This window comes from Sceloporus undulatus, chromosome 1 (genome assembly GCF_019175285.1).
Source record: "Sceloporus undulatus isolate JIND9_A2432 ecotype Alabama chromosome 1, SceUnd_v1.1, whole genome shotgun sequence".
NCBI lineage: Eukaryota > Metazoa > Chordata > Lepidosauria > Squamata > Phrynosomatidae > Sceloporus > Sceloporus undulatus.
The window spans coordinates 280,184,157-280,194,060 of NC_056522.1; the positions used below are offsets into that span (position 1 = coordinate 280,184,157).

The window sequence follows — 9,904 nt, forward strand, 5'->3', positions numbered from 1 at the left end:
TCTAAACTATATGAAAGACAGCCTCCACTTGCATGAACTAGCACTAATCTTGAGATCTTCTGGAGTGATTTTCATATTTCTTCAGTCTTTGACAGTTATTTGGCAGTGGCTCAGAGGCTGAACACCCATTGAGAGACCTGCTTAGACTCCATTTTGATACCTTTCTGCTTCCAGGCAAAGATTTTTTGTATAGGTAGGCCTCTGACCCATTACTGACTTGATTTGTGGCTCATCTTCATGTGTTTCAAAATATCTTCTACCTTCTCTGTTTTATTGATAATTGACTTTTAAAAACCACTGTTAGACTTCAAAATTAATCGCTGCCTTGTACACTATCTGCAGAAAGGCAGCATACAAATTAAAAGAAATAATCCTTATTTTTTAAAAAAAATTACAATTATTTTCAGGATAACTTTGGTCCAAAACACAATGCAGAAATAATCCAGTTTCAGACTGCTTTTAACTGCCCTGGCTCAGTACTAGGAAATCTTGGGAATTATAGTTTATTGTGACATCAGATCTCTGACAGAGAAGGCTAAATATCTCACAAAACTACAGTTCCCAGAATTCCGTAGCATTAAGCCAGGGCAGTTAAAGCGGTCTCAAACTGGATTATTTCTGCAGTGTGTTTTGGAGCTTTGTTTCACATTTTATTTTACAGACAGGTATTATTTACTTACAATGTACAAACGAATTTTTGGGCTGCTATTTGCACATTTTCAACATTCACTTCAAATGCAAAATTTTCAAATTTGTGTGGAAAAGCCTAGCCATCCAGCAAACAGAACAAAGAACTGGAGTGTATAAGTATGCCTGAACAAGTAATTCAATTATAATATTGAACATTAATTCAGAACAAACATCACAATTGTTACCCTGAACCCTTTTCATCTACTGAAATGAAAGAGGGAGAAAACTTAACGCTGTCAGATCAGATTATGCTAACAGGGCAGGACATTATAAAGACTAGAAACTAACAGCGTTTTTCTTAAAAAACAGGCTGAAAATGTTCAAGGGAGAATTTTAAACTATTATCTGTTTTACGGTTTAAATCTACTTCATGTGAATTATGAGAAAAGGAGAGAGAGAATAACATGTGGGAGAAGTGCTGTTATTGTTCTTCTTTATCATTGGCAATACTGGACAATGGGAGAGGAAGGCCAATAGAGTTCCTCATTTCCATAGCTAACGGACTTCATGCTTCAGTTCCCAAAACAAGTCCACTGATGTCAGTGACAGAGTGCCAGTAACTGAAAGCAGGGCAACAAAGATCTGTCACCACAATGTCAGTAAAGAATGCTTCAAGAGAGCCAGAAGCAAAAGTCACACAGAGAAAGTTTATAGGTACAGAGAAGCCTGTGCTTCTGGCATGTATTTGGTGCTTAATGTCTAAAACAAGGTGTCAAGTGTTAACCCTGCCTGGACATCATGTCCTCCAACATAGGAGTGATTTTCCCTATGATCTTCCATTTGCAAAAGCAAAGATGACCCTGCCTATAAGTCGATAACAATGAGTGTTTCACATATCTAGCAATGGTATGGCTTCAAATAAGATATGTATATGCTTTGATTTTAAAAGATTAGAGGCTTGATCCATGAATGAACCACCTCTAGTCATACAACTGTGCAAGTGTAAGTTACCAGCACAAAGAGCAACTATATTCATTTCAGTCTCTCAGGAAAACAAATCTGAAACAGCTGGATTACTTTCAGCTATACAAACAAGAGCCTTGTTCTCTCCCTCCCCTGCCCTAATCAAATACTGAACTTCAACTACCAAGCTCCACAAGACAAACTAACAGCTTTCCCTCTTCACACAGCATCCATGCATCTCTCAAAAGAACAAACTCTGGTACTCTATAAAACAAAAGTATTTGAAGGTCACACAGTAAAACTTCACCCTCTTTTCTTACCCCACCTCTAAACCTTAGATGCTCTTCAAATGCCTAGGAGTATTTTCCCTCTGTGCTTCAATGAATTGTGATCAATGAGAAAAAGGACAACATGGATATGGAATCTTCTCCTAATAGTTAGCTTTAATGCTTGGAAAACTGAAATTTGGAACACAGTTTTGGACTCTTGCTTCTTTTGAAGAACATATCGTTTTTTTCAGAGGTCCTTTGATAAACAATTATAACCAAAGAAAAAGCCATGAAGCTGCAGGAAAGCGGGAGTGGAGCAATCTAAACTTGGAGAAATAAACACTGTGGTACTACCTCAAACAGAATAATTGTTTCCACAATTGTTTCATTGTACAGAGCGAAGATGTTTCCCACAGCCAGCGTCACAAGAAACTGACGAAGAGCAGAGATCAATGTTTTAAGATTTCAGTAAGTGTCCTTGCAGCCAACTTCTAGCAGAATAAAAGTGCTGGTGTTTTGAATTTGTTGTGGGTGGTGAGGAAAGGGGATGAAGGCAACAGGGCAATGCCATCTCCATGAAGTGCTACTGACACAGGTTTACTGCATATTCCCAGCACTCTCATATTTTTTGTTACTGAAAAGGTGTTTCCTTGTTCTTGTTAAAAGGCCAAACCCCTGTGGAATACTGTTCTTTAAGTGTGATTAGTAGCAAGTTGTTCAACTGCTACAAAAATGACTAGTAAAAACTGAATCTTATTTTGCACATCTTATGGAAACTGAGCATTTATTTATTATACAACTCATGCACTCATACATCTCAAAGGAAAAACCATCACCTTTTCATACTGCAAGCAACTGCCCCAGGTTGTTTTATGTATCTTTTCATTTACAGGCTAATAAATACTCCAAATGCACCAGATCCTGACTGATCTTGAAGTTAAGCAGGCTTAGCCCTGGTTAGTACATGGATGGGAGACTGCCAACATAAACTAGGTGTGGTAGGCTATATTGCAGAGTAAGGAACTGGCCAAACCACTTCTGAATATTCCTTACCTAAGCAAACCCTATTAAATTGATGGGTTTATCATAAGTAAACAGGTGACATGAAGGCGCATACACATAATCCTATGTCTGCTTTCTCAGAAGCAGGTCTTGTTCTGTAGTTAAGTACAGATTATGAGTTTTTAAAACAGTAACATCTGGACCAGGAGCAGAAGACATGTGACCCTCTAGGAGTTGCTGGACTCTCACCTCCATTTATTGTTGCTGTTAGATTTGTTGAAGTCGACTTATGGTGACCTCCAATTTACCCTATCATCAACTGCCCTGCTCAGGTCTTGCAGACTCAGGGCCATGGCTTCCTTGATTGCGTCTATCCATCTGAAATGTGGTCTTACTCTTTTCCTGCTGCTCATTTGGTATAGTAGTCAACATACACGCTGATGGAACAAGTGGAACTACTGCAGCTACTATTGCTACTAATATGAACGCCAGAAAGCAATCCCCTTGACAAGTCTCTTTATGCTTGCCCATTTGCCTTTTCTTCCTTGTCCTTTGTCTAGATGGAATGGAAGCTTATTAGCAGCATAAACATTTAGAGAATGGTGAAGGAGGGACAGAAAATACAGTCCTGTTGCAGCAGTAGGTCTGCAACAAACAATGTGATTAGGTTTGAGCTGGGAAAGAGTGGGATTCTACAAAGCTGTAACCCGCTTTGATCTGCAAAGGAAAAGCGGGATACAAATAAACAGTTTATTATTATTATTACTCTAGCTGATCCTAATGTACAGTAGCTATGTGTGCCTGCCTGTAATAGGCAAGTAAACATCAGCTGCTCCAGAATCCCTTACTGAGCATGCATGGACAGAAAAACAGAAAGAAAGCAGGAGAGCAGGTAAGCCTCTCTCACCAGCTATCTCCAACAAGTTAAAAACAGATTTATAAGTTTGCTCATAAAAACAGAAATCATAAGAAAAGAGGAGGCTGATGAAAGGAAAAGTAATCTTTGGATGCCTTCAAATCATCTTCAGAAAATGTTCAAATTGGTTCTTTGTGGGTTTTTCGGGCTATGTGGCCATGTTCTAGAAATTTTTCTTCCTGACCTTTCACCAGCACAGAATCTTCTCTGAAGATGCCAGCCACAGATGCTGGCGAAACGTCAGGAAGAAAATTTTATAGAACATGGCCACCTAGCCCGAAAAACCCACAAAAACTTGGATGCCGGCCATGAAAGCCTTCGACTTCACAATGTTCACAATATTTGTTTGCCACTTCGCAATTTCCAAAACTGAATGTCAATTTAAAATGCATGTAAAATGTAATTAGGCTGTGTAACAAGCCTGCTAACATAGTTTAGGAAGCAAATTGACATCTTTCCACATTTACTGATTACATACATCATGAAATTAGCACTGAGGAGCACCAATATATGGCTGGCCATGAAACAAATTTTCCAAAGTGTGAAAGTGCATTAAAGGGTTGCAGCAAATATTTCGCATTATCAAAATGTTTAATGAGGCTGGGAAGCAAGTTCAAACTACACCGCACCCTAAGAGTACTGGCCAGAGGACAGACATTCAGTTACAAGTATAGAAAACTGGAATAAGAGCAGCAGCTAATGCACTCTCCTTTTGTGCAAAATGAAAGCTGAGATTCGAAGAAGGCAAGAATGAGCCAGCATGTTACAGAGCAGTGATGGCGAACCTATGGCACGCGTGCCAGAGGTGGCACTCAGAGCCCTCTCTGTGGGCACACATACTGTCACCCTAGCACAGAGTTTGCCAGAGTTTCTTACTAGAAAGCCAGAGGGATGTGGCACTTTGCAATAAATAAGTGGGGTCCGGGTTGCAGTTTGGGCAGTTGGTCTGTAAAAGGTTCTCCATCACTGTTATAGAGTTTTGAGTGTTGGACAATGGGAGACCAAGATTTGATTGCCAGCTTGACCATGGAAGCCCACTGGGTGACCTTGGGCAAGTCATACATTTTCAGCCTCACAGAAAGGAAATAACAAATCCTCTCTAAACAAATTCTGCCAAGAAAACCCTGTGATAAGATTGCCATTGTGGTCATTGTAAGTCAGAAGTGACTTGATGACACACAACAAGAACATAACTTGAACATGAGTCAACAGTGTGATGCGGCAGCTAAAAAGGCCAATGCGATTTTAGGCTGCATCAATAGAGGTATAGTGTCTAGATCAAAGGAAGTAGTAGTGCCACTCTATTCTGCTTTGGTTAGACCTCACCTGGAATACTGTGTCCAGTTCCGGGCACCACAATTCAAAAATGACATTGAGAAACTAGAGCATGTCCAAAGGAGGGCGACTAAAATGGTGTAGGGTCTTGAAGCCATGCCCTATGAGGAACTCCTTAGGGAGCTGGGGATGTTTAGTCTGGAGAAGAGAAAGTTAAGAGGTGATATGATAGCCCTGTTTAAATATATAAAGAGATGTCATATTGAGGAGGGAGCAAGCTTGTTTTCTGCTGCTCCAGAGAACAGGACCCGGAACAATGGATGCAAACTGCAGGAAAAGAGATTCCACCTCAACATTAGGAGGAACGTCCTGACTAGAACACACTTCAGCGGAGTGTAGTGGAGTCTCCTTCCTTGGAGGTCTTTAAACAGAGGCTGGATGACCATCTGTCGGGTATGCTTTGACTGAGAGTTCCTGCATGGCAGGGGGTTGGACTGGATGACCCTTGTGGTCTCTTCCAACTCTATGATTCTAAGAATGAGACTAAAACATACTCTTTCCAAGGTCTGCACCTGGATTCATGTGGAGAAAACTGAATAACTTATTTGTAAAAGATATCCAAATTCCATAGTATATGTACGTTTTGAGAATTATAGCTGCTGTATTATTTTCTCCCATTTGTTCCCCTACCTCTCAAGTGATTCGAGCATCTACGACTTCTAATGACAAACGATACACTGGGACATTCTATTAGATTCCTTGAAACTACCCTGTAGAACTTAAAGTTACAGAGCAAACAAAATTCAATCCTACAACATGAACTCCATCACAATTCACAGAAGACTAAAATAAAATGAATAGAAGTGGAACAAATGAATTATTAATGCCAGTGGTATTGAGCAATTGATACGAGTCAGAATCCACTTCAGTGTCCCAGATGCTTATTTTGCTTGTTCTGAGTCCAGACAATCATTCATAAGAACCAACCGATTGACTGAGACAACAGACATACCAGAAGAATTCCCATCCTTACATATTAGTCCTGCTATTGACAGGCCCATACAGACAGGACAAAATAAAGCTGCTTTGGATCACTTTGGAGGTATGCTGTTTAAATGCTGCATGTGTCCTAAGAGGCCAGAAGCTGTGCGAAGGTTACGCTGCAGTCCTTAGAACTGGAGTATGGCATTGGCGTGGCTTCAGGCCTCTTAGGACACACGCAGCATTTAAACAGCATACCTCCAAAGTGACCCGAAGCAGCTTTGTTTTGGCCTGTCTGTATGGGCCCAGCAAAACCTATTTAAGGAACTCTAATTCAATTATCCACCAAGTTTTACCACACTCCCTTTACCCTGATTAGCCTAAACACACCCATTCCTGCTATTATGGCTACATCCACATTGCAGAAATAATCCATTTTGACACCACTTTAACTGCCATGGCTCAGTGCTGTGGAATTCTGGAAACTATAGTTTTGTGAGACATTTAGCCTTCTCTATCAGAGAGCTCTGGTGCCACAACAAACTAAAATTCCCAGAATTCCATAGCACTGAGCCAAGTCAGTTAAAGTGGTATCAAGCTGAATTATTTCTGCAGTGCAGATGTAGGCATGTTATATACATTAACACTGGTATAGTCTATTTTATTTAAAAAGTCAGAACTCTGAATGGAGGTGGATACATAGGGGTGAAAAGAGAACAGGACTTCTGTATCTTTTAACAGATACATAGATCAGGGGAACTGCACAAGTCCGGCTTATTGTACAAGCATCCCTGCTGAAAGCCTGACTTCCACATAGTTATTAAAAGTACATGAGTCCTGTCATCTTTTCTTTTTCACGGGGTCACACATGCTAAACTGAGGAAGGCAAACATTTTATCCCAAGTCTGCTCCAACTCAATGCTATAGAGACTGATTGGTAGGGAGAGTCATACCTCTTTGACAGCATTCCTCAGCTTATATTGAGTATCCTCCATCAGCTCTTCTACTTCACGGAACATTTCATTCAGACTGGCTTCATCCCTGGGAAAGGTTAGAATGATCTCCTCCTTGGGCTGCTCTTCTCCATCAGCATCTGAAGCAGGAGCAGCATACACCATCCCAAGAAGAAGGATGGGTAGAAACAGGAGTCTCAAGCCAAGGTGGAACATCCTGAGAGCTGAGTTCCTGAAAAATAAACAAACCTAAGATGACCTGGGCTCATTCTTGAGAGAGCAGGAACCCATCCCTCTCAACAAGCTTAAATGAATGCCCAAAGACTCCTCATAGCATGGCGGGTTCTGCTTGGCACTTGAAGAGCTCTGAACACAGGCAACAGGTCACAGTTTGTGTAAGAGTTGGATGTGTTAATTTATATCCAGATACATAAATAATTACTACAGCTTGTTTAAATTGCAAGGATGGCTCATTAATTTATCCGCTATGCCTAAAGGCACAAGATCTTGTCTAATCTTGGAAGCTAAGCAGGGTTAGCCCTGGTTAGTACTTGGAAAGGAGACTGCCAATGCATACCAGGTGTTATAAATGACGTTTCATAGGAAGGAACTGGGAAAACCACCTCTGAGTATTCCTTGCCAAAGAAAACCCTATGAAATTCATGGGGCTGCCATAAGTCGACAGGTAACTTGAAGGTGTGTGTATACACATCTTGAAATAAAAAATAAAGTAATTTCCACCAAAGCTCAGAACAACCGGATCATCTTCTGTTGCTAGTTTGCAATCTCTGTCCCATCCTCCATTTCTCTCACCCTTATTTCCCACCCCACCATACCTTCCTGGAGGATTCTACCCCTGTCTACCCCTTAAGTTTAGTTACCATGGATGGAGGTAAGCTGGGAGGGGGAAAGAGCAGTCAAGAAGGGCCTTTCCAATTGACTTCCCTTCAAGTGGCAAATGAGCACAGAAAAATGATTGTCTATTGGCACTGTTAGAAAATAAAATTCAGTTGCTTCAATCTCGATTTGAAAATTGACTCCTTAACTTTAGTGCACATAGGGTTTGAGGAGTAAGAATTAACATAGAGGACTAGAAGGACTGAGTTGATGTATAGTTATTATATTTCGTTTCTAAATGGTTATTAAGTATAACTTGACTGATATTTAGGTGATATTTACACTGATTTTAGGATTTAGAAATCATTTGGTGAAAAGCGATGTTTAAGTTAGCGGGAGTGATAATTATATATAAAGCTATATACTTGTAGTAGGTGTAAGTTGGTAGTCTTTTTTTAATGTGGTTAATATTCTATTTCTTTAGTTTAGGGCCATAGGCTTTATTGCGAGTGGTTTATTTCTGTATTGCTCTATTTTAGTGGCCATTGTTACTGTTCCTTTTTTAAAAAACTGAACAGGAATATAAGTTTAATAAAAAGAAATAAAACAATAAAAAGGAAATAAAGACCTCGTCCTGTGTAGCAATTAGACTGGCAAGGGATGGCGGGTCAGGAGGGAACCTTCCAGTAACACTAAAGGATACTAAGGTTTCTGAGGCTATCGGAGATTTGCAGCAATAGAATTGGCGCTGGAGGCCTACATGATGAAGTCTAGCAATGCCCCTGAAAGAAGAATACCTCTATTGATAGTGAGAAAGACGGCAGGTTAGAGTTGTAAGGCTGCCACTGCATCTGGAAAATGTATTGTTTAACCTTCCATGTATAAGCAGGAAGCAGGAATCCTGCTGTCTACAAACTACTGTCTTGACAGAGTTTGGTGGAATCCTGAGAACCAAAAAATAAGCTCACAAGTAGGACCTGAAACGAAATATTGGGATGCTCTTGATCTAGGATTCCAGTCATATTCTAGGATACTCCACTCCATCCTATGTCCCACCTCTACTTTTCCCCTGTATCCCATTGCCTCTCAGCCTTCGAGGCTATCCAAACTTACATCCCAAAACTAGTCTTCTTGTTCTAGAGACTGAGTGCTGTGAATTCCTATTGAAAGGACGGCAGACTTTACTTTCAAAGTTTGGCTACCTCAGGTAGCAGCCTTAAGAGGACAAAGTGGACGCAGCTTTGAGAGGCAAGGACCTCCTTTGCTGCATGGATTCAGAAAATGTCATGGTAAATTTTGAGTGCAGGTCCACAGTTTTAAAATTTCCTACAGCAACAAAAGAGAGTCCAAAAGTACAGGTGTTTACGTTGACCTACACACAAAATGTATAGTTGTTTTTATCTCCACAGGGAGTAGGTATTTTGTAAAGCTAAAGGATATCATCCATCCAACACCAAGCCACACAGCAATAACAATCGCTCATCACAGTGCATTGATGCTAAAAAGATCTATTTCCATTCTAGCAATTGTGGGACTGCAGCTAAACTCTGGGGGAAAGCGTGGTGACAGACGATGTCCCAATTCCTGCCGATTACAAAATCCTGGGATTTGACTCTGCTCCATCACTGCTTGTATTAGAACCACAAGAATGCCTTGGCAGATGGAAGAGGAGAATGGTATTGAGGCTCATTCACACAAAATGCACTTTACAGCAGACACAGGTCAGGGAACGTAAAAGAACCCCAACCCAAGCATCATCTGGGGCCCCAGGTGACAGGCCCAGGCAGGCAGGCAGCTTTGAGCATTGGACTAGGACTCTGGAGACTGGGGTTCAAATCCCAGCTCACCCATGTACACCCAATGGATTTCCTTGGGCGAGTCACACTCTCTCAGCCTCAGAGGTTGGTAATGCCAAACCCCTCTCTACAAATCTTGCCAAGAAAACCCTGCGATAGGCTCTCCTTAGGGTCCTCAACAGTTTCTAAACAATGACTTGGAGGCACACAACAAAAAGAAGCACTGCCCCAGGTTGAGGTCTGGGAGGCTCTTCTCCCTTGTGCTCCCAAGTCACCTGTTGA

General features: G+C 41.0%; 1 protein-coding gene across 1 annotated transcript in view; it reads right to left on the bottom strand.

Moving 5' to 3' along the window:
• The window catches only part of DKK3 (dickkopf WNT signaling pathway inhibitor 3), a 51,754-nt gene that overhangs the window by 41,283 nt on the left and 567 nt on the right, over positions 1-9,904 (bottom strand). Inside the window, exon 2 of the mRNA XM_042445285.1 lies at positions 6,990-7,221. Within this exon, the coding sequence (XP_042301219.1) occupies positions 6,990-7,205 (216 nt within the window). The 5' untranslated portion in view covers positions 7,206-7,221. The remainder of the gene's footprint in view (positions 1-6,989; positions 7,222-9,904) is intronic.